Source organism: Pelmatolapia mariae, linkage group LG3_W, assembly GCF_036321145.2.
Source record: "Pelmatolapia mariae isolate MD_Pm_ZW linkage group LG3_W, Pm_UMD_F_2, whole genome shotgun sequence".
In the NCBI taxonomy this organism is placed as follows: Eukaryota; Metazoa; Chordata; class Actinopteri; order Cichliformes; family Cichlidae; genus Pelmatolapia; species Pelmatolapia mariae.
In genome coordinates, this window is record NC_086229.1 from 87,786,211 (window position 1) to 87,812,152 (window position 25,942).

General features: G+C 39.8%; 1 protein-coding gene across 1 annotated transcript; it reads left to right on the forward strand.

The window, feature by feature from the left end:
- Window positions 1–12,825: 12,825 nt before the first annotated feature.
- On the forward strand, window positions 12,826–25,732 carry LOC134624048 (interferon-induced very large GTPase 1-like). The gene is made up of 5 exons (XM_063469036.1): window positions 12,826–12,871; window positions 15,501–15,700; window positions 15,773–20,209; window positions 25,367–25,418; window positions 25,527–25,732. Exons 1-5 carry the CDS (start codon window positions 12,826–12,828, stop codon window positions 25,730–25,732), a joined length of 4,941 nt encoding a protein of 1,646 aa, XP_063325106.1.
- The last annotated feature ends 210 nt before the right edge of the window (window positions 25,733–25,942 follow it).

Below are 25,942 nucleotides of genomic sequence, written 5' to 3' on the forward strand. Positions count from 1 at the left end.
AAAAAATTTTTAAAAGCATTTCTTCACGTCATTATGCGGCCGCAAGTAGAGGTGATATGGGCCACGAGATTGAGACACAAACATTAGAGCCTCTTAATGCGTGTTTTGTTTGGGTTTCCATTGGCGTGGAATTAAAAATAGAGATGCCTAACATATGAAACAGGTAAAGGCCACCGTGTAATCCATTTATTTCAACAAAGTAACTGTATTCTGAATGCCACCTTTTTAAACGGTAACTGTAATGAAATACAGTTACTCAAATTTTGTATTTTAAAAATGTAACGCTAGTACATGTATTCCGTTACGCCCCAACACTGCTTTCGCCCCACCTGTCAGAACACACTTTGAGAACCACTGATCTACAGTGACAAGAAAACAGGGTGATATATATGGATGGGTATTGTCATTAATTTCCATAACTGATTTGATTCCCGATTTGCTTCAGTTTTGACTCAGTCAGAAATATAATTCTGATCATTTAACAGTACATATCCATATTTTTATATCTATGTATAAAATAAAAGCTCACACTTGTGAGACTTCATCAGAGGTGCATGCATCATAGCAGATGTCTTTGTGTCAGAGTAACTGAGGAAATTTTCCTGGCCTGGCTTTTTTATAGCAGATAAACCTCCTTAAAAATATTCTGCAGTGGATCAAAAATGGAAGAAAACCATGAATCAACATTTGAACATTACCTGATGCTGCTGAAATGAAACAGAGCAAAGTTACAGAGGTTTTATTGGTTTTATGGCATAATTTGTAAAAGTTTACATTTATTCTGTGTTGAACAGCAGAAATTAGTCTCTTTTGTCGGAGGTCATTTTTGAAAGCAAAAAACAAAACAAACAGCAGTTGACAGCACTGAACACAACAGTAGACTGGTGCATAATAAGCACAAAAGCACAATAAGCAAGCGTATAACGCATAAAATAGAGATTTTTGATGGTAAACTGGTCATTGAGTAAAATGAGAAAGAGCTGTGCAAGAAGAAAAGCCAAAGCAAGAGGGAATTCATGACAATGTTTTTCAAACATGATCTTCTTTTGCTGCTGGTTCAGCTAATTTTGGTCAAACCTACAGCTTCAGAATCTGTGGGATGTTGGCTTTCAGCACCCGATGGCGTCTCTGTGTACGTGTGAATGCTGGGATCCATGCTTTTTGTTTACATCTTTGTGGGGGAATCTGTTTACCTGCTCTCATTTGCTGTTTTAGCTGTTTGGTTTGGTTTAGTTTTGTGAGGTTTAATATAAGATTCTGTTATATAGTGATATTTATTTTTTAACTACTACTTTTGATAGTGTCTATATTTTGTTATAACAGGGAAACTGTAAGAGGTGACGCAAATGTTTCACTGGATTCTTACTCTGGGTTACCCCAACTCTTCCTCCTCGGCTCACAGGCTAATGAACTGTACAGTTTCAGAGAAAATTACAGTACTGTACTTTGAATATTCTCATCTTTGAGCTTACACATAAACTGTAAGAGGTGATGCAAATATTTCAGTGGAATCCTATTCTGAATCACCTTCACCCTTCCTCTTCCTGCATACAGCTGTGAGGATCTGAGGTAAATGGTCTCCTCTCTTTTGTTCTGTGTTTACATACATTACAGTTCTCTTTATGTTACTTTTGCACGGCTAAATGTGATTTGGTCCTGTGGTGGTCAGGACTGCCAAAATGAAATAAATAAATACATTATGAAATGATTAATTAAATGTTTCAGTAATTAATTAAAATATGAAATAAATAAATAATCCAAATGCTAAATACAGTCCTAAACCATGACAGAGCCTCCTTCATGTTGTACTCATAGCTGTAGACAGATGACTGTAGACACTCACTGTTGTACCCCTCTTCTGACCTCCTTCATACGATGACTATTTGAACCAACATTTTCTCATTTTGATTAATCACTTCATAAAACCATTCAGTTTCACTTCAGTCGTAGTTATGTAATTTGGCATACTTAGCCTTTTCTCCCTGTTTCCTTAAAATTGTCTTCTTGAGAGCCAACCTTTCATTAAGACCATTTTTGATGAGACTTCAGCAAACAGTAGATAAATCAACAGAAGGGCCAGATGTATCACTCAGGTCGCATGTCAGATCTTTGGTGGCTGCTTTCCTATTCCATAAGTACAAGAATTTGAGATGCTGTTCTTTTGCTGCATATAGGTTTTTTTAGACCTGCAGCTTGTTCTTTTGTCATCAATGTACAGATGCCTCAAAATCTTTTAGGGCACGGCACACATCATGCCACTGTTAGTTTAAATGAATCAGCACCCCCGAGTTATTCTCATTATCAGAAATCTTGAAGCACAGGCTAAGGGGGCGGCGTGGCAGCAATTTTTCACACCAGCCTATCAATCAACAAAAGACCCAGACAGACTTTTAATTCATTTGAAAGCCTGATTCTTAGCCTTGTCCACCCTAGCTGGAAAACTGAAAAACCAGTTGTTATCTATCATCCACCTTACTCAGAGTTTCTGTCTGATTTCTCAGACTTTTTATCTGATTTAGTGCTCAGCTCAGATAAAATGATTATTGTGGGTAATTTTAACATCCATGTAGATGCTAAAAATGGCAGCCTCAACGCAACATTTAATCTGTTATTAGACTCAATTGGCTTCTCTCAAAATGTAAAAGAACCCACCCACAACTTTAATCACACTCTAGATCTTGTTATATATGGCATTGAAACTTAAAATTTGGCAGTTTTTCCTGAAAACCCTCACTTATCTGATCATTTCCTGATAACATTTAAATTTACAATAATTGATTTCACAGTAGATGTCTTTCTGAAAACGCTGTAACTAAGTTTAAGAATGTAATCCACCCACTGTTATCATCTTCAATGCCCTGTACCAACACAGAACAGAGAGGCTACCTGAATATTACTAATAATATTTTAACCATTAGAGAATAAATTACTCAAAATCATCTCACAATGTAACATTATCTACAGCTACTTTCAGTTCCATTGAAATTTATTTAGTCTTTTTCTCCAGTTGATCTTTCTGAGTTAACTTCAGTAATTATTTCTTCCAAACCATCAACGTGTCTTTTAGACCCCATTCCTACAAAACTGTTAAAAAAAAAAGCCATCTCTAGACCCAGTTGTCTTAGCTAATGATGGGCCAATCTCCAACCTTCCTTTCATTTCAAAAATCCTTGAAAGAGTAGTTGTCAAACAGCTAACAGATCATCTGCAGAGGAATGGCTTATTTGAAGAGTTTCAGTCAGGTTTCAGAGCTCATCACAGCACAGAAACAGCTTTAGTGAAGGTTACAAATGATCTTCTTATGGCCTCTGACAGTGGACTCATCTCTGTGCTTGTCCTGCTAGACCTTAGTGCAGCGTTTGATACTGTTGACCATAATATCCTATTAGAGTGATTAGAGCATACTGTAGGTATTAAAGGTACTGCGCTGCAGTGGTTTGTATCATATCTATCTAATAGACTTCAATTTGTTCATGTAAATGGAGAGTCCTCTTCACACACTGGGGTTAATTATGGAGTTCCACAGGGTTCCGTTCTAACACCATTTCTGCTTACATTATACATGCTTCCCGTAGGCAGTATCATCAGAAGACATAGCATACATTTTCACTGCTATGCTGATGACACCCCACTCTATCTATCCATGAAGCCAGATAACACACACCAATTGGTTAAACTGCAGGAATGTCTTAAAGACATAAAGAACTGGATGACCTTTATCTTTCTGCTTCTTAATTCAGATAAAACTGAGGTTATTGTACTCGGCCCTGAAAATCTTAGAAATCTGGTATCTAACCAGATTCTTACTCTGGATGGCATTACCTTGGCCTCCAGTAACACTGTGAGGAGCCTTGGAGTCATTTTTGGCCAAGACATGTCCTTCAATGCACATATTAAACAAATATGTAAGATTGCTTTCTTCCATTTGCGCAACATCTCTAAAGTTCGAAATATACTGTCTCAGATTGACCCTGAAAAACTAGTTCATGCATTTATTACTTCTAGGATGGACTATTGTGATTCATTATTATCAGGAAGTCCTAAAAACTCCCTGAAAAGTCTTCAGTTAATCCAAAATGCTTCACCAAGAGTACTGACAGGGACTAGAAAGAGAGAGCATATTTCTCCTGTATTGGCTTTCCTTCATTGGCTCCCTGTTAATTCCAGAATTAAATTAAAAATCCTGCTCTTCACATACAAGGTCTTAATTAATCAGGCCCATCTTATCTTAATGACCTTGTAGTACCATATCACCCTATTAGAGCACTTCGCTCTCGCTCTGCAGGCCTACTTGTTGTTCCTAGAGTATTAAAAGTAGAATGGGAGGGAGAGCCTTCAGTTTTCAGGCCCCTCTTCTATGGAACCAGCTTCCAGTTTGGATTCGGGACACAGACACTATCTCTACTTTCAAGATTAGGCTTAAAACTTTCCTTTTTGCTAAAGCATATAGTTAGGGCTGGACCAGGTGACCCTGAATCCTCCCTCAGTTATGCTGCAAAAGGTGTAGACTGGATTACAATTACATTGTAATGAGGTATTCCATCCGCCGCCAATTGTCAGGTGGTGGAAGGAATACTTTGAGGATCTCCTCAATCCCACTGGCACGTCTTCCGTGTCGGAAGCAGAGTCTGGGGACGAAGGGGATGACCCGCCAATCTCTGGGGGCAAGGTCACTGAGGCAGTTAAACAACTCCTTGGTGGCAGAGCCCCTGGGGTGGACGAGGTCCGCCCCGAGTTCCTGAAGGCTCTGGATGTTGTAGGGCTGTTTTGGTTGACACACCTATGCAATGTTGCGTGGAGATCAGCGGCAGTACCCCTGGACTGGCAGACTGGGGTGGTGGTCCCCATCTTTAAGAAAGGGGACCGGAGGGTGTGTTCCAAATACAGGGGAATCACACTCCTCAGCCTCCCTGGGAAAGTCTATGCCAGGGTGCTGGAGAGGAGAGTCCGTCCGTTAGTCGAACCTCGGATACAGGAGGAACAATGTGGTTTTCCTGGTGGGTGATGGGCCCCCGCCAGGGCTGCTCTTTGTCACCGATTCTGTTGATAATTTATATGAACAGACTTTCTAGGCGTAGCCAAGTGGCGGAAGGCTTTCACTTCGGTGGTCTCAGGATCTCATCTTTGCTTTTTGCAGATGATGTGGTCCTGTTGGCTTCATCAGGTGATGGCCTCCAGCTCGCCTTGGAACGGTTTGCAGCCAAGTGTGAAGCGGTGGGAATGAGAATCAGCACCTCCAAATCTGAAGCCATGGTCCTCAGCCGGAAAAGGGTGGAGTGACCACTCCGGGTCAGGGACGAGACCCTGCCCTAAGTGGAAGAATTTAAGTATCTCAGGGTCTTGTTCACAAGTGATGGGAGAAGGGAGTGGGAGATCGACAGACGGATTGGTGCAGCGGCTGCAGTGATGCGGATGCTGTACCGGTCTGTTGTGGTGAAGAGCGAGCTGAGTGTAAAAGCGAAGCTCTCAATTTACCGGTCGATCTACGCCCCTACCCTTACCTATGGTCAAGAGCTGTGGGTAGTGACCGAAAGAGCAAGATCGCGAATACAAGCGGCGGAAATGGGCTTCCTCCGAAGGGTGGCTAGCCTCTCCCTTAGAGATAGGGTGAGAAGTCGCTGCTCCTCTACATCGAAAGGAGCCAGTTGAGGTGGTTCAGGCATCTGACAAGGATGCCCTCTCGGCGCCTCCTGGGCGAGGTTTTCCAGGCATGTCCCACCGGGAGGAGGCCCCGGGGCAGACCCAGGACACGCTGGAGAGATTATATCTCTCGACTGGCCTGGGAACACTTTGGTGTTCTCCCGGATAAGCTGAGGGAGGTGGCTGGGGAGAGGGAGGTCTGGGCTTCTCTGCTTGGGCTGCTGCCCCCGTGACCCGGCCCCAGATAAGCGGAAGAAAATGGATGGATGGATGGATGGATGGATATATGTTAAATGTGTTATTATTTTAAATTTATTTATTAATCACAAATACTTTGAAAAATATTTGTATTTGGGAACAAGAAAAAACTTTATATCAAAAAGCTCAGTTTCCTTATGAGACCGCAGTGCATGACCGCATGAGTGAGTGACGTGTGAAAGAGTTGACTAACACGGGCTGCTCCACACAGCAACAGAGAAGGCTTGGCTTAGCAAAAAAAGACTGAACTGCATCACTATTTTTGTTGAATAGGTTTTTTTGTACCTTAACCCTCTGGGGTCGCCGGACGCGCCGGCGCATCAAAATCACAAGGTGCAGCGCATCAGAGTCTCCATTTCAACTTGGGTCGAAAGTGCGGATTTCAAACTACATACCAGTTTTTGAATTGTGTCGATGGGCCACGTAAAACCAGAGTTATGATAAAAAATACACGCGATGTTTTTTTCTGAACAAAACAGTGGTGTTTACAGCGGGAAGAACGGTTAAAACGGCTTTTCTACAGACAACGCTAGCAAACACTCTCCGCTTGCGAGTGAAAAAAGAAAAAACACCCCTTCCCTATTGGTGTTAGAGTTTACCATGTCAGCCAATCAAAAAAATGATATGGCAACATGTGACATTTGGTTGTTTAGGGAGAAGGGGAAGTTTTTAGGAGTGACACCCGTGACAGAAAGCGGGCGAGTGAAAGAAAGAGAGAGAGCGAGGTTTCATATGTGAGACATTAGTGACGTTTAGCGTGTTTGGAGGCTGTAGTTAGTGTGTTGTGTAGTTATTGTTTTGTGTTGTGTGTCAGTTAGACTGCTGAATTTCATATTTGCTATAAAAAAGCCGTCAAAGGCAGATTCCAGTGTAAACGCTGTTCCCACATGGAAAACTGGACTGATGCGCCTCCTGTCAGACCTGCAGGGTTTAGGCCTTTGGTGTTCTCCTCTGTCTTATACTGAACACAAACTACATTTTTTGGACTGGCACAAATAATTTCTGTGCCTTCTTATTTGATGCAGAACACCTGATTGTTCTGTAAATAGATTTAAATGGTTATATTAAAAATGCCTGAGGCCTTGGCTGCATTTTTAGGTAAATAGTACCATATAACTTTGTTGTTTGCAAAACTTGTGCATAATTTTTAGAAATGTACAATTTCTATTTGCATTTCAAGTTATGAAAATGATTCGTTAAACATGTTTGTGGGTTTTACAGTAAAAAATATAACTTTTTGAATTTTTTGTCTGAATTTAGATCAACTGTGCTAATATAGTATACCAAACTGAAAAAATAACTAAAATTTCAGATGTTTGAGGTTGTGCTGAAAATAATGATACCAAACAAGGCAAGAAAAACATATTTTAAAGGTGAAATATAGAGGTAAAATCAAAAGTAGTCAAAAACGGCCAATTATACCCTGGACCCCAGAGGGTTTATTGGGTTCCGGAGGCAGTTTATAACTTTCGCGAAGATCAGGAGATTATTCCATTGCGCTGCATTATTGAAGTTTGCAGTCGGGTGCTCTCATGTTCACTCTGTTTACGTAGCTCTGTTAGCTCGGTAATTTAGAGAATAGGCTGTTGACAAAGTAATGTTAACATTCGATTTAAAGGGTTAAAAAAAAATGCTTGTGTAGTTGTGTCGAATTGTATGCACTTGTGGGAGTTACTCTGTCTTTGGCAGACAGCAAGATGTAGGCTATAGACTAATTAACCTTAGCATAGCTTCCGGTCATTCATTAACTTAGCTGAAACTCCCCACATGGATTTGGGCAACCACATAGTTGCTGCAACTATGCATAGTTGAGTGTTGCTGCTGAGCCATCTCTTGGTCTTCCACCAGCCAAAAAAACTTGCTCAAGTTATGTGTGGAAGCATTTTACAGTCAGTGCTGCAGATGAAACCAAAGTGTTATATAATGTCTGCAAAAGTCAAATCAGCAAAGGGCTGACATATCAAACGTCTGTCAACATCTGCTATGCATAATCACATGCACTTAAAGCATCCTCTCCTGGTACTGTCTGCCAATCCCCCCACCAGCACCAATTCATCATCACAACCATATTCTGCCCCTGCAAGTCAGTTTCACTGTCTGTTCAGTGTCCTCCAACATAGACAGGTGGTGGTAGAGTTCATAATGTTCACAATGGTATTTTATTAGTTGCTGGTTTAACCATGGATGAGGCAATGGCTGTTATGTTATTTTCTTTTTAATGACATTCCTTATTACATGTTCATTGCTGGATTTGGAAAACATCAACTAATGTTGCATATCCATAATTACTTTAATGGATATAATTAAAGAATACTTACACTATAATGTTAATTAAAGTGTAAAAAAAAAGGGATTTTTAAGCCTATTTTGAATTTTACTCGAATACAAATACTTTTCCCCCCGATAGATAGATAGATGGATAGATGGATAGATGGATAGATGGATAGATAGAAAGATTTAATAACCCCAGTAACACCTCAAAGAATACACAACCCACAGATATATACCCATACCAACATACCCGTGCACCCGCACACACATAAACACACATCAACATTATGAAAATATTGAACAAGAACATATTATCAGAGCTCTACCTCTTCCCTGTACCCTGCAAAAACCATACCCTTGAACTGCTTTTTAAACTGACTCAATCTTGGACATTTCTTCATTTCTTTACTTAATCTGTTCCACAGCTTTACTCCACAAACAGAGATGCAAAAACTTTTTAGCGTTGTACGTATACAAAGACATTTTAAATTTAATTGCCCCCTCAAATTGTATCCCCGTTCCCTTTTAGAAAACACTTTTAGAATATTGTTAGGAATTAGGTTGTTTATTGCTTTATACATAATTTGTGCCATGAGAAATTGGACCAGATCTGTGAATTTTAGTATTTTTGAATTTAAGAATAGTGGATTTGTATGATCTCTGTAACCAGTTTTATGGATTATCCTTATGGCCCTTTTTTGTAATATAAAGATTGGTGATAGCGGGCATTTGTAAGTATTGCCCCAAACCTCTGCACAGTAATGCAAATACGGTGCAATCAGTGAACAGTAGAGAATGTGGAGTGGTTTGTGGTCCAGAATATGTTTTACTTTACTCAAAATTGAAATACTTCTTGAAATGTTGTTATGTATATGATTTATATGTGATTTTCAGCTTAATTTATGATCTGTTATCACACCAAGAAACTTTTGTTCAAGAACTCTTTCAATTTCCACATCATCTATATGAATATGCACTTGTGCGTTTCTTAGGGAATGCCCAAATAAGACTATTTTAGTTTTACTTAGATTTAGTGATAGTTTATTCATGTCAAACCATTTTTTAATTTTGCACATTCTGATGTAATTGTATCCAGCAGCTCTTTTAGATTCCCCCCAGAGCAAAAAATATTTGTATCGTCTGCAAATAATACTAATTTTAATATATCAGATGGCATACAAATATTATTTATATAAATAATAAATAACTTTGGACTCAGTACAGAGCTTAGTGGAACACCACAAGCAATGTCCAAGCATGATGAGGAATAGTCACCCAGCTTCAGAAATTGTTTCCTGTCACTTAAATAATTTTTCACCCAGTGCAGTACAACCCCCCTGATCCCGTACTATTCCAGTTTATTTATCAATATGTCATGACTGATTGTGTTAAAAGCTTTCTTGAGATCCAAAAATAGTCCAGCTGCATACTGTTTCTGGTCTATAGCATTTGTTATGTCCTCGATTGATTCAATTAATGCCAGTGAAGTTGATCTTTTTGATCTCTGTCTCTCTTCCACAGCATGTCTTTCATCCTGTCTTCCTTCTCTCACCCCAACCGGTCACAGCAGATGGCTGCCCCACTCTGAGCCTGGTTCTGCCAGATGTTTCTTCCTGTTAAAAGGGAGTTTTTCCTTCCCACCATCGCCAAAGTGCTTCCTAACAGGGGGTCATATGATTGTTGGATTTTTTCTATTTATGCATTATTGTCGGGTCTACTTTACAATATAAAGCGCCTTGAGCCGACTGTTGTTGTGATTTGGCGCTGTATAAATAAAATTGAATTGCATTGCATTGAACGTCAAATTTTCAGCTTAACGGTTGCTGATGTAAAAATACAATTTTATGCCTGTCAAACTGTATTACTTTGGTATATTTCATGGATTCAGCCAAAGAAATGTAAAAAATGAGAGCAAGAAGAAGTAGCGATAGCATTATTTTTTGTGCAGACAGATTTGGTCTGTGCTGAGGGTGGTCCTGTTGCTTTTGGGGTTATTCTGTAATGCCATACAAACTACTGCCACTGCTTCAGTTACCAGAACACAAACGAAGACAGACGTAACATCGTACGAGACCATTGTTTCATCTGCCTCCATAATGACAACTCTCACCAGCTCAACAAAATCCAGTGTGTTCTGGATGTTTTGAATACAGCAGCCCAACAGATACAACCCAAAGCTCAAAAGTATGGAGGCCTCTAGGGGCAAAATAAATTGAATTTTATTTAATTGATGACATATTTAATTAACTAGTTATTGACACATTTAATTAATTATTTACTGATTATATAAATAATTGATATCAGCACTCTTGTTCCTGCTGCTTCCGTGTTCATGTATTATTTTATCGTGTATTTATTTATCTTTTAGATAAATATTTTTACTTAATGTTTTAAAATAGTCTCTGTGTGACCAACTACACTTTATATGTTATTATATGCACTAATATTTTTTTTAGCTGAAAAATTACTAGTGTAATGTTCAAACATCTAGTCAGTTTGTCAAGATACAGTCATGTGAAAAAGTGTTTGCCCCCTTCTTAAATTCCCATTTTTTGTATGTTTGTCACACTTAAATGTTTCAGATCATCAAACAAATTTATATTTAAATTAGGCCTCAGGAATAGTTCATCACCTCTGTATATCCCACACGTAATGGTGATGTGCCTTGGAGTTAGCCTCCAGTGTTCTCCACAGTTCCACTGAGATCCCGATGAATGTTATCAGTGCACTATTAGCCTTGTACAGTTTCAGCCACCCCTTTATTTATGTGTGGGGTATTGATTCATAGGCGTTCTTGTAGCCGAACCAGGCAGTGCTCAGGTTGGTCCACCTGATCTTAGAGTCCTGGTGTACTGCTCTATCAACCAGGAGCTGGTGCTTTGAGCCTCTGGTGTTGTTTCCAATGCTCTTCTAGGCTGTGCTAGTGTACTGAGTCATGTGCCTATTCAGTTTGATTGTTACAATGCCTGAGAGAAGCTTCAGTGTTGTGGTGGTGTAGTTAATTGGTAGTTTGATAGTGTCATCGCCTTCGTGTTTAGGGTTGTTCTGGCTTGTTTTAACCAGTCTGGATGAGTACCTGTTTTTAGCAGCCCCCTTCTTTGTGCTGCCAGGCAATCATGGAGTGCCATTAGTTTCTTTTGCCAGCAGGTGTGGGTCATGTCCTGGTGCTGTCCACCTATTAGACAGCACTTGTTGTTGGAGGTCTGCCTTTCTGCTATTGACTTACTCTTGCTCTGCAAGGTTGCTGTGGATAAAGGGAGGAATCTTAGGATCAAAGATGTGAAGATATTGAAATATGATGAACTATGACCATCACCAGCAGGTCAGCAAAATTGAGTTGTCTGATCAATAACAGCCCACATGGATTCAGAGAGTTGTCCTCTTGCCTTACTGTAAACAATGTTAAGAAATACAGTTGGTAATTAAAAATACAATGCATGTTGTATGTTTTAAAGGACTACCCCATACTCATGCCACCTGTCTATATGCCTCATAGTGGTTGGGTCTACTACCTACCTACTATTTTGTAACCTCTATGATCGCAACCCTCTATGAACCTCTATGATGTATTAATAGCAATATATTACACTAGTGTATAATTGTAATAACTGTATTTTTTTCAAACTCACAATGATTTTCAGTCCCCATGTGCAACAACCCGTTTTGAAAAATCAGAAACTTCCTTAGTTGTGAATAATTTTGAAATTCTGATTTTTTTTCAAATATGACATGGTCCTTGGGGAATGCAGAGTTAGGACATTTTTACACTTACAGTTCATTTACCCTGATCTGAATCAGTTGGTAAGTTTATAAAGTCAGAACTTCTCCCAAATGTTTTTGTTCTTTTTACACAGAAAAAGCTCGAAACAAATGGCAAGTGAAACCAAATTTGTCCCTTCTTTCGCCTCTGTCAGTGTGCCACAGGGCAGCTGTGGCTACAATGTAGCTTGCCATCACAAGTGTGTGAATGTGTGTGTGAATGGGTGGATGACTGAATGTGTAAAGCGCTTTGGGGTCCTTAGGGACTAGTAAAGCGCTATACAAATACAGGCCATTTACCATTTACCCTACAAATCACGTATGAACATTTAGTCTCCCTCTTGACCATATATGTCTTATTTACTTTTGTTGTGGGAGAAGTCCGTACTGACTTTTGTGCGCTCTGCACATCTATGGTAACCTGCCACATCCAAGAAGCAAAAGGATACCTGGCAACGGGAAGGGCATTTAGTTGAAACTTGCATCATATCACTGGTAGTTGGGTCGGATCACCTTAACACCCTAAACAAACCACTCTGGAATTAATTTGAACCAAGGCCACCTCCTCCAAAGGGTCTTGGTGTGTTTATTTTGGTCTGCACCTGAGTGCAATTGCCATGTTCACATCTGCACAAGCAAACTGCATCAAGAGGGAAGGCAAACCAGAATTAGTTTGGAAACAATTGAAAACAATTCTCTATCAACATCATGTTCAGCGTGATAGAAGTGATATTAGCCAACATTATGCACAATATAATGGGAAGACCTTAAATGGCTTTAAAATAATTTTTCAATACTAATTTTGTTGCCTTGTGCTGCTCCTGAAGTTGCAGGAAGGAAGAAACTAAATATATGAGCAGCTCAACACAGAGAAACCCAACTCCAGGTTATGAAAGAATGGACAACAGCAAAAGTGAGCCTGCTGAGACATCTACTAACACAAGTAAGTAAAAGAAATACTTAGGTATAGAAAATGCAATATAAATAAATGCAGCTTGAATCTTTCTTGAAGCTCAGTATTTGAAACTGACTTCAAGCTCACTGCTGTAGTAAATCATAATTTGTATAATAATAAATACAATATTGGCCATATTGTATTTACATTAACAAAGTGACATGGCACTAGTCTCGTGTGCAACATTAGCTAATTGTTATTTAATAGCCAATCTTAAAATTACAGTTGGGTACAGAAATGGAGCCCAACAATCATGTTTTACAGTCCTGTGGTCTCAGCCTCTCAGCAACAAATCAAAACATCTAATAAAACAAAACAAATGAACAAAAAAACATTGTATTTCCTCCATTTCTGTCAAACACTTCTGTTTGGATTGTTTCTACCGGTTAGTATCATGGTTGCTAGGCAACCTGAAGAGCACGCCCATATGGAAAAGAAATAGTAAAAACTTATAAAAGACTTGCATAAGATGTAGCATACTTAATATAGTGAATCATATACGGCTTACATGATTTATTCATGAAAGTGGCCACTTTCTCATTACTTTCATATATTGTTTTAGTAAGTATCCAAAACGTACAAGTTTCATTTATATGATTTTTCAAGGGATCTTATATCTGTTTTCACTCTTGTATGCTTTTCATACAAGTTTCACACAAGACAGATACGAACTTTATAAGATTTATATATATCTTTTCCATATGGGCAACGAAGGCCAGACCGTCCCATTTCACAAGCCTCACACTTCCGGCCTTCTCGCAGCCCACGTAGAAGGCCGCGTACTCCAAAGCGTGCCGTCCCTGAATTGGGACACAGCTTTCAAGACATGTTGAGGAGGTAATTTAGCCACTTAAATCAGCTGTGTTGGATCAAAGACACATCTAAAATCTGCAGGACACTGGCCCTTGAGACCTGGAGTTCCCCAACCCTGTTCTAGAAGAACTGAGTTTGTTTAAAGAAGAGTAACTAATAAATTGTATTATTGCAGCTCAGGTGGCTGCAGCTCAGGTGGTAGAGCAGGTCAGCTACTACCAGTGGTTCGATCCCAGGTTCCTCCAGTCTGCATTCCAAATATCCTTGGGCAAGATACTAACCCCATGTTGCTCTCCGATGCATCCATCGGGGTGTGAATGTGTATACATGTTAGATATTAAGCACTTAACAACCTAGAAAACGTGCTTGTGTGAATGGGTGTGATTGGGTGAATGAATTAGTTGTATAAAGCGCTTTGAGTGCTCAGATAGAGTAGAAAAGCACTATATAAGAACCAGTCCATTTACCAATAGTAGGCATCCAGCCTCTGCCATACTGATCTCAACTAACAAAAATATGTGGTCAGTATACCAACTAATGTAGACTTTGTCATTTACTATTTATTTTATTTTGTTACATTTGCTACATCAGAAGAAAAAAGGCAGAACTTTACTTCATTTTTCACTCCCTTTGTGTCCTGTTTTTGTTTCCTCTCCACATCACACCACAGTATGTATAAGCTTTGTAAAAGCTAAATGTAAAACTAGCAGAGTATAAAAAATGACTTAAGTAATCTAACATTTTGCATTCAGTAGTAGTTTAGCACATTTCTTTAATGCTGCTGTTGATTCAAAGTTGCATTTCAGTTTTTAACTGGTAGATGCTTTTCATTCCATTGCACATTTTATTGATGGGATTCTATCATTTGTAAAGGTGCAGTCACACTGAATGTCTCCTAACAGCTACATATTTGCACTTAACATGATGAAACATTGTATCATGTATGACTGAATATGCATGAGACTGTAAATAACTAATTTTTTTGATCATAGGACTGTTCGATATAACGATATATATCAGATGACAATATAAAAACGTCTATTGTTTCCTATTACGCTATCGTTTGTTTCGTGGTGTCGTAAAATAAACCGTTTACAGCAATATTTCTTCATCGTTTTGATGGTCACTGTAGTGGCTATATTAATTTCTTAAAGTTCTCTCTTTCTCTTATATTTAATATAACCACACTACTGACAGACAAGTGCCTGTTTTTACGTGTTGTCGTTAACAACAACGACGGTAAAACCATCGCGTGGCTCCGCTGTCCGCTTGCTTTTTTTCCACGTAAACCTTTAATAAACCTACCTTCAATAAAGCTCAAGATCCTGTTGAGACTTTTCAAAAAAAATTGAATCACGTTATAGAGTATGCAGAGAGTTTACGGATGAGAAGCAAAAAAAGAGCCGTCAGGTGCTAAAAAATAAACCTTAGACTCAAACTTTGAAAGAAAATGCCGGCCGTTGCAACTTATGTCTAAAAATGTATAGTTTCATGCATCGGTTAAAACACTCAAATCCAGGTAAAGGACGCCCAGCTGGAAAAACTAAATGCAAGTCGAGTTGCCCGAGATTCACAGAATTTACAGAAAATATTACATTTTTGTGATTTATATTGTTGTCAGGACGATAAATGTATTTAACACTTTGCACATGATAACACTGAACAAACTCCTAAGATTTCTGTTCAAATTTACAGAAAAAAGGTCAGATAGTAAGGTACTAAAGATCCACAATAACACAACACCCCAAAATATATATATATATTTAAATATGGCTATAAGTAACAAGATTCTCTATATCCACAGAGACATCCCTGGAGCTCTTATTGGAAAACCTGCACTTGGACCAAGACTACAGAGAGAAGCTATCACTCAGCAAAATACTTGAGATTAATGAGAAGGTGATTTCTGATGAACCTGCCAAGTGTGAATCAGACCTTCCATGGTTTTGTCTAAAGAAATTAATGATGGTTAATTTGACAGCTAGAAATGTGAAATGTATATCAATGTGTAAGCAAAATGATTTTAATGATAAATCTGGGAGTACAGAATTAGATATTGACAATCTGCTTGATGACCTAAACACAGCTGACATGCTAAACCCCCTCGACATAATCACTGCTCTCTTTCTGTGTTCTGATGGTTTTGTACAACAGGAAATGGCACTAAAAATGTCCATGTGTCAGTTCTCTGTTCCTCTGCTGCTTCCAAATTGTGACACAAATCAGTGCACACTCATGCTGTGGGCCATGAGAGACATTGTTAAAAAGTACAGACCTCAGTCTCTGTCAGAATCCAAGAGCTTCATTGAAGACAGAATCGTTCTCTCTGAACTTCCAATGATCTCTTTTGTCAGACTGGGTGAGTGCTCTTTGTCCAAGTCAGAGATTCTCAATAAGCTTCTGAGCAATTCTCAGCAGTACCATGACACCTTTGTTCATCACAACATGGAGTGTGGTGACAGTCCAAGAAGAATATCAAATGGACTGATTGAAATTGCTTGGTATCTTCCATGTGGAAACAAAAACATTGATATTTTCAGTCAGCCAGTGGCTGTAGCTAACCTTCGTGGGGACATTGCTTCATTTGTGACACAATACTCCTTTCTGTGTCAGACATCTGCAGCAGTTTTTCTGATCTTTGACCATTTGGACTGTGAAAGCAGTTTACTTAACAGTCACAGGGGACAGATCTTCCTGGTTGGCAACTATGAAAGTAAGCGCTTCAACTCAGAAGCATTAAAAAAAGTAGCAAAAGAGTTGGGCTTGACTAACAACAACATCATTATCAAGACAAAAAAAAAAAATGACGCAGACTTTATACAGCTATTGAGGGAAAAGGTCAGAGATGTAGTTGAGAACTCAAATACGAAGATGTCAATAGAGCAGATGGCAGACATTGCCCATGAACTGGGAATCCGGGTTGATGAAGACTTTCAAGAGTGCCAAACTGCAAAGAAAAATGCAGATGCCATCACTGGAGAAATACAAGACATCCTGAAATACAAAGAAGATCAGCTTCCACTGCAAGGTGAAATATGGAAAGAACTGACCTGCTTAGAGACAGAAGAATACCGACTTCAAAAGATTGGGTCTAAGAATGTAGAAGACTACAAAAGTCATCTTCGGATACAGAAGCACGAACTCCGGAAAAAGCAGAACTCTTATGACATGTCCACAGCTATGATATACATCATAAATGCAATATCATGCCCGAGGACAGAGAGGTCTTATTTTCTGAAATGGATGCGGATGAACCTTGACAAGGTGTCCTGTATAAAGCTCTCTAAACTTAAGGAGAAATATAAAGAAAAATGTAAGAACTCTGAGAACAAAGAGGAGATCAAGGAAATTGACCAACAAATTTCCAACAGCTCACTGGGGACTGAACACTTCTTCCGTGAAATGGGTCAGATCTATGAAGCCTCACTGTCCCTTCCAGAAAAAGATCCAGCACGTCAACAGCTGCAGCATCTGCCCAAACTCTGTGCAGAGTTGTTGCTTGATGGATTTCCTCTTGAGCTTGTAGATGGAGATGCATCGCACATCCCTCTCAGATGGGTGAGTGATGTTCTCTCTCAGCTCAGTGACTTGGTGTCTCCAAACGGAAAGATACGTGTAGTCACAGTTCTTGGAGTTCAGGGCACAGGAAAGTCCACTCTCCTTAACACCATGTTTGGAGTGCAGTTTGCAGTCAGCAGTGGTCGATGTACTCGAGGTGCCTTTATGTTGCTCATCAAAATCAATGAAGACATGAAAAAAGTCCTAAACTGTGACTTCATGCTGATCATTGACACTGAGGGCTTAAAGTCACCAGAACTTGCACAACTAGACAACAGCTATGAGCACGACAATGAGCTTGCTACACTTGTTGTGGGGCTGAGTGATGTCACCATTGTTAATGTTGCAATGGAGAATTCAACTGAAATGAAGGACATCCTACAAATAGTTGTGCATGCTTTTCTCAGGATGAAGGAGGTGGGCAAAAAGCCGAAATGTGTGTTTGTTCACCAGAATGTGTCCGATGTTTCAGCCCATGAGATGAACTCACGAGACAGGAAACTGCTCCTGGAACAGTTAAATGAGATGACCCAGGCAGCAGCCAAAATGGAAAAGAAAGAGGAGAACAAGAGCTTCACTGATGTGATGGAGTACAGTCCAGACACTGGGAACTGGTACATTCCTGGACTCTGGAATGGAAACCCACCAATGGCACCAGTCAGTGTAGGGTACAGTGAGGCTGTATATGAGCTCAAGAAACACATCATCCAACTGTTGAGAAACTGTGAGTCATCTGCTTATGATATATTAGAGTTTAAAGAGTGGATGACAAGCATGTGGACTGCAGTAAAGCATGAAAACTTCATCTTCAGCTTCAGAAACAGTCTAGTAGCTGATGCATACATGAGACTCTGCACAGAATTCAACAAATGGGAGTGGGAATTCAAAAAAGAAATGTACACCTGGGTAACAAACGCAGAAACAAGAATTTCCAATTTTGGTAAAGTCGCTGTTGAAACTAACAGAAGAGAATTTCTGACTTGTTTGAAAAGTGAAGCCTCCACAGTGCTGTCCAAATGGGAGGCAAAGCTTCAAAAAAATCTGACAGAGTATTTCAAGCAAACAGAGAGTCGTGTAGATTTGGTTGAAAGATACAGAGAGGAATTCTCAAACAGTGCAAAGAGCCTACGAAAAGAAATTGAGAGGTCTGTTAATAATCAGCTCACAGCAGCAGCCGAAATCCGACAAGGAATGGTGGAACTTGATAAAATCAAAGAGAATTACACAAAAGAGATTGAAAAAGCAGTTTGTGCACTAATTGATGAATGTCGGGAAAAGAATGTCCAAATGGATGAAACGGATCTGGACAAAGAGTTTGACAAAATGTGGAATGAAACGGTGAAGAAATTATCTGTTTCCAAACAAAATGCCACAAATGTCTTCACCAGCGTAACTAACTTCCTGAGAATAAATCTGTCACACCGGGGGAGTCATGCATATGAGTTGTTAAATCAAAAGAGTCTGTACAACTGTGGAGAAGAGCCCTTCAAATATACAGCTGAAGGACGCTTCAGACGAATTAAACACAAACTGAACAAGATGTTCAGCATTCAAGATCACATAATGGCCGTTCACAAACTGTCTGAAGGCATCATATTTCTTTGCACTCAGTTTGTGAGTGAAAAAGTGAAAAGAAAAATGAATTACTCTGACACTTACATCGAGGAGATCCTACACATCATTGATGAGATGCTGCAGAACAATCAAGATATTAACACAGACATTGAGTTTGAAGTTTCTCTGAAACAGCACATCTGTGGATTTGCAGCCAGAGAGTTTCAGAAAATGCACGAAGATTTTATACAAACAAATGATCCCTACAGATGTCTGGAAAAAAACAAGGAAAAGTTTTGTGATGATTTCAAAGATGTGTTCCATAAACGAGACCAGTGTCAGAAGAAGGCAGAAGAATTCACCAACAAATGCTTAAAACCTGCTATTGAAGACTTTATCAGTCGTTTCCTGGGTCAGGATATCATTGATGAAATGCTGACATGTGAGCAGTTTAAAACACAAATGTCCTTCCAGTATTCAGTTTTACTGGATTTGCTTTCGCAGGATGATTTTCAAAACTATGTTGACTATATATGGTCATTTGATACCTATGTATATAAAATGATACGCAATCAAATAGTGAAGCACTTCTCATCTGTATCAACATTTAAGTATGAGGATAAGCATCTCCAGTCATCTATCACAAGCATTCATGAAGCGATCAAGAAGGCCAAAACTGGAAAGACTAATGGTTTGAAGGCATTTATTGAAGATATTTGTAAAGAGCTTGGTAACAAACTGGTCATTTCCCAGGATGCTCTTGGTGCTTTCATGATCTTGAACAACGCTGACCTTGAACAGTTTGATGACTATCTAACAGTGTCTGTGCAAAACATGACAAAAAATCTTACAGAGACTTTGAAAAAAACATGCATTGAAGCTAAACTGCAACACCTCCATGTGATGCCCCAGCTTGAGCTTTCAAGTAAAATGATTGGTTGTGGCAAACAGTGTCCATTCTGCAAAGCTCCTTGTGTTGCAGGAGGGAAATACCATACTGAGCATTTTGCTTCACTGCATCAGCCTCAGGGTCTGAGTAAATACACCTGGGACACAACAAAAAAACTTGCCACTGACATATGTTCTTCTCTTGTGACCACTAAAAAATATTTTAATTGCAATGCTACAGAAGGTAAATGTCAGCCTTACAAGAATTACAAGAATTTTTTCCCAAACTGGAAAATCACTCCAGATGTGAGCCCTGAGGCATCAGACTACTGGAAATATGTAATGGCAAAGTACAACAATGAATTTGCCAAATTATATGAAGTAGAACCTGCTGATATTCCCACAGGTTGGATTGAGATAACAAAGGAGCAGGCAAAAGAAAGCCTTAAACATCCATTCAAAGCAAAGTGGCTAATAAAGGCTAAGGCTAAAAGGTCAAAACTGTTAGACAAGGTAAAAAAAAAGATAGTTTTCCAGTAACACAACCACAGCAGTTTTATATGTAAAAACTGTACTTTGAGTCTATATTCATGTTGATGATCTTTTATCTATATTTATGTAAATGAGATGCAACTATTTGATGAAAAATGTAATGCTGAAAAGAGTTTCTAAAGTGTATTTTAAGAATTTTGTGTGATTTTGTTTGTCTTAAATAGTTTTCTGAATTGTCAAAACACATTTCTTGAAACCTCCATCCACAGCAAGTAAAATATTATTCACCACAAAACATCTGTTAGACACTACACACTGGTGATTCCACAGTTGACTTTGTCTTCAAAATAATGGCATCTGACTCTTTAAAATCCAACAGAGTGATTGAAGGACCATGTCAACAATTAGTGCTTCTTGTGTAGGGAGAAAAAAAAGTTTTTCCACCCTCATTTGGTCATCTTTCAATTCTAGGAAAGGAAAAATACACCTAAAAACACATATACCCAGTAAAAATAGAATTGTAATGAACATTATAGTACTTATGGTATGACATACTGTATACCAAATAAACAAAGAAATAAAACAAAGAAACAATTACCAGTTTTCTTCTCTAAATGTCCTGATCATGCTGGCCACAGATAATCTGCTCAAACTGGGTTGGAAACTTTGCCCTGCTTACCTCATGTCATCCCATGAACGAGGACATAGTGTACAATAGTTGCATAAATTTCATCAGTAATGATTGTTCTTTGTTGTCCTCCCCTTCGCCCCATCCACCACCTTTCACACAAACTCTTCCTCCTGTGCCTCCATCCATTGTAGATGTGCATGTACAACCTTTGCACTCTTAACAGACTTTTATCCTGCCCGATTGGTCAGATTGCATCATTAGAAACGTGTGTTCATTCGTGAGTTGTGTGTGTAAAAGATGACAGCTGTGTTGGGGTTGTGTTTTTGCTGTGTTTAGTGACTGAGAATGTGTTTATCAAAAAATACTGGATGATTGGAAGAATGGGTTTAGCCCACTGAGAATTTGGTTTAGAGAATGGAGCTTAGTGTTCTAGCATTTTAGAAAAACTGATGTCAAAATGTATTCATTTTTACTTTACCTTAACTGCATGTGAAACCAAGTTTTAAAAATAATTAGTTGTGTGACAGTTTTTTTTTTTTTCCAGTATTTAATGGAGGATATTTACTTGTATCTAAGGTTCATTTATTGCTTGTGTGGTTGTCGTAGATTTATTTCTTTTGTTCACTGACAAAACAAAATATACATAAATAAATTGACAGTCTGGTGACAAATGTCTTTCATGTTATTTTGAATAAAATCACAACACACAATTTATGAAAAATATGGTTTATACTACAATAAACGGAATAAAAGTAACTCACAATCACATATTTAAGTTACACAATTTTTATTTTCCCAAACCACTTTTTGTCTTCTGCTGCATTTCTTCTTCTTCTTTTTTTTTTTAAGTCTAAACGAATGAAGGCGAAGTCTATAGCCCCTTTTCCATTAGTACCTACTTGGATCGACTCGCCACGGATCGCCAAGACTCAACTCTGATCGACTGGTTTTCCATTACAATCCAGTAACATCTAACATGCATGGTTGTGGTGGATAGCAACGCGTTCGAGCACGGGAAATTCTTTTGTTATAGCAGTTAAAATGATGATTTAACTAAGCAGGAAAATGACTCTGCCAGACAGATATATTGCATTATAGAGAGTGATCTCTTATCTATAAAGCCCACAGTGTGGGCTTACTACATAACTGGGGAAACTTTCACAGACATCACTATTCATATTCAAAGCTGAGACCAGGAAGCAGTAACCCCCCCCCCCCCCCCCCCACCACAACCACCCACCCACCCCCCTATAGATCTGTCTCCTCAGACCATCAAAAAACAACCCAAAGATCAACAAGAAACAATTTAATTTAGTTCAATTCAATTCAATTTTTATACAGCACCAAATCACAACAACAGCTGCCTCGAGGTGGTTTGTATTATCTGTATGTATTACTATAAGGTAGACCCTACAATAATACATATAGCATTCAACACCATCGTTCCCTCGAAGCTGGACAGGAAACTGCAGGATCTAGGACTGAGCAGCTCCCTCGGCAGCTGGATCCTTAACTTCCTGTCTGACAGACGCCAAGTGGTCAGGCTGGGCAGCACCACCTCATCCCCCATCACACTGAACACTGGTGCTCCACAGGGGTGTGTACTGAGCCCTCTCCTGTACTCACTCTACACCTACGACTGCACGGCCACTAGAAACTCCAACATCATTGTGAAGTTTGCGGACGACACTACAGTGGTGGGTCTTATTACCAACGGTGATGAGACGGCCTACAGGGAGGAGGTCAGCGCCCTGACCCACTGGTGTCAAGACAACCATCTCACCCTCAACGTCGCAAAGACAAAGGAGTTGATAGTGGACTTCCGGAGGTGCAGAGGAGTACACACCCCCATCACCATCAACGGCGCCGCTGTGGAGAGAGTGAGCAGCTTCCGCTTCCTTGGTGTACATCTGGCTGAGGATCTTACGTGGTCAGTACACATAAACAAAACAGTGAAGAAGGCGCAGCAGCGCCTCTTCTTTCTCAGGAGACTGAAAAGATTCGGCATGAGCCCCCGCATCCTCAGGACCTTCTATCGCTGTGCCATTGAGAGCATCCTCACTGGATGCATCACCACCTGGTATGGCAACAGCACCGCTCACAACCGCAAAGCTCTCCAGAGAGTAGTGCGGTGTGCTGAACGGATAATTGGAGGTGAGCTTCCCTCCCTCCAAGACATCTACAGGAAGCGGTGCCTGAGGAAAGCGGGGAGGATCATCAAGGACTCCAGTCACCCCAGCCATAAACTGTTCAGACTACTACCATCAGGAAGGAGGTTCTGCAGCATCCGGTCCCGTACCAGCAGACTGAGAGACAGCTTTTTCCATCAGGCCATCAGACTGCTGAACACTTCATAGACACCTCACCCTCACTACTGGAACTTCAACATTATGCACTCCATACTGTATATAAATACCACTGTTTTGCACATACCAACCTCTGTATATTTTATATATCTTATTTTATTGTTTACTTTATTTCATTTGTAAAACAGGTATATACATACTATATACACATTCAAACACACACACATAGAAAAACATATTTAGTATACACATTCAGTAATGTATATACCTTTACATATTGTACATATATTTATTACTTTTTAGATTAGCCATTTTTATATTTTGCTTGTTTTACATTATTGTATTTTGCACAACTCTGTTGCTTGTGAAGCTCGCACACAAGAATTTCACTCACATGTACTGTACCAGTGTACCTGCACATGTGTTGTGACAATAAAAGTGATTTGATTTGATTTGATATAGAGAAAAACCCAACAATCATATGACCCCCTATGAGCAAGCACTTTGGCAAAAAGGAAGGAAGGCAAAACTCCCTTTTAACAGGAAAAAAAAATAGCAGCACCAGGCTCAGAGGGGTGGTGATCTGCTGCAATTGGTTGGGGTGAGAGGAGGAAGATAGGACAAAAGACATGCTGTGAAAGAGAGCCAGAGATTAATAACAAGTATGATTCCCTGCAGAGAGGTCTATTAACACAAAGTTTACATTATACAGCTTGTCTGTGAAGGTTCTCAGTCATCCAGGTCATCGTAGTCTAAGGAGCTTGGAAAGAAAAGCGTCTGGACTTGTTTAAGTTGCTTGAAGACGTTTCACCTCTCATCCGAGAAGCTTCTTCAGTTCTAGGGTCAAATGGTGGAGAGTCCCAGATTTAAACCCCGTGGGAGTGTCCGCCCAAAGAGGGACAAAGGACCCCCTGATGATCCTCTACATGAGCAAAAGCGTGAAAACGGGTGTGGGTCACAATTGGGTGAGCTCATTGTGAAACCTAGCCCCACCCTATCATGTGATTTCCTGAGATCAGATGGCCCAGGGTGTGAATGGGCGTTAGGGCGTCCAGACGCTTTTCTTTCCAAGCTCCTTAGACTTTACATTATACATGCTTCCCTTAGGCAGTATCATCAGAAGGCATAGCATACATATTCACTGGTATGCAGATGACACCGTATGTGAAAAAAAACAGGTACATGACCTTTGAATTAGATTTGCAGATGGCCCACAGATTAATTTGAAACTGTCAACACCCCTTTCATGTGAGTGGGCGGGAAAACCTTGGGTTAATTTAGAGAGCTGATAATCAGCTTCATGTAACTATTTATCCTGGTCCGGTGTTAAGGTAAGTTAATCCAGATAATGTAAAGAAACTCTTGATATGCTGACCTCGCTTCCTAGTATACAGGGCTCTGAGACAGTAGCATACTTGACTAGCATACTCCATCATGATTAATATTCACAATGAAAATAGTAGTTTAACATCCAGAAGTCTGTACAATGTGTCTCATTCACGCTTTCAGCCAAAGGTAAGAATTATAAATGACTTCAAGGGCATACTCAGGCCTGTGAGACTCATTTAAAGCCTGGACAAGTCTGAAATTTTTTGTCCTGCACAGTGGCAAATGGCTGAAATGCGCTAACATTTAAATCAGATGTTGTGCCAAGGTACTTATGCCCGACAAATAATATCTGGCTGACCCTGCCGCAATTTGTTTCCCCTGTCCAAATTACTGACAAATCTGGTTTAAGAGCGTGTTATATTGAGCGTTAAAGTTTATATGAATTGAGTTTACACAGACATTTTTTACCTTCATATTAGCCAAAAATGTCCTCAGATTGTTGAAATAATCCCATCCAATACCATGCAATAACAAGCACGGTTTAGTGCAGGTTCTACTCTATAAAGGGGAACCCACCTTAAATGGGAAGAGCAGTAGCGGAGCCAGAAACAATAGGAAATTTTTAATTTACGTTTTTAAAAATAGAATTTATTTCGCATAAAATACCCTGGCCAGGGACAACAATTATTAAAATAAAATAAAAGAGCAAAATAGAATATGAATATAAATATGAATATAAAAAGTCCACTAAAACCACACTAAAAGTCCCATAAATGGTCCGTTAAAATAGCGAAGACCGCAGCATCTCCACCAGGTCTGGCCGGCCGCCGCTGGAGGGAAACGGCAGTCACTCATTTTTTAATGACCCGAAATGCCTTTTAATCATTAGTTGGACGAGACTTACCCCACAAGGGCAGAGCACTGAACTCTTCCCGCTACCATCCTAAGCCCAAGAGTGCATCAGGTATCTCGCTCCCCGCCCAACATCCAGCGTACTTCTCTGCCCTTCTCCCAGCTGCAAATCTCCCGCACCGCTGCAGAATATTCCTTAATCCCCGTTGCCTCTCTGCAGCCCATTCGTCAGGGCCTCCAAGCCTGTCACAGGTCGTTGCCACCACCAGCTACTTCGCCATATCTCCCGCCCTCTGTCCTGCCATGCCCTCTTATGTAACCTCCCAGGTGTGTGCAATTAGTGATCAGGAGGGGGTGGAGTCTCTCCGGGATGAGTCGACTCCAGATGCAGGGGAAAAAGTTCTGTCAGGGAAAACCTTGGCATGACACCTGTCTCCCTGTTTTCTGGTCCTTCATGCATTAATCACACTGCAGTTTCTGGTGTGTTTGAAAGCTGTTTAATAACTTAGTCATGCTGCTTTGCAGTGGAAGCAGGCCGCACTGTTTGCATATGAATTGTTGTTGGTTATCATCACTTGTGCCAAATCTGAAGTATTTCCAAACAGCAAGTAATGGTGATCTGCTTTGAGAAACTAG

Excerpts from the sequence above, each read along its gene's own strand:
- LOC134624048 (XM_063469036.1), top strand. The coding sequence starts at position 12,826 with ATGGACAACAGCAAAAGTGAGCCTGCTGAGACATCTACTAACACAA. Across the intron at positions 15,701-15,772 it reads GAAATGTGAAATGTATATCA|CTAAACACAGCTGACATGCT; the intron begins ATGTGTAAGCAA and ends CTGCTTGATGAC. Across the intron at positions 25,419-25,526 it reads TAAGCCCAAGAGTGCATCAG|CCCATTCGTCAGGGCCTCCA; the intron begins GTATCTCGCTCC and ends GCCTCTCTGCAG.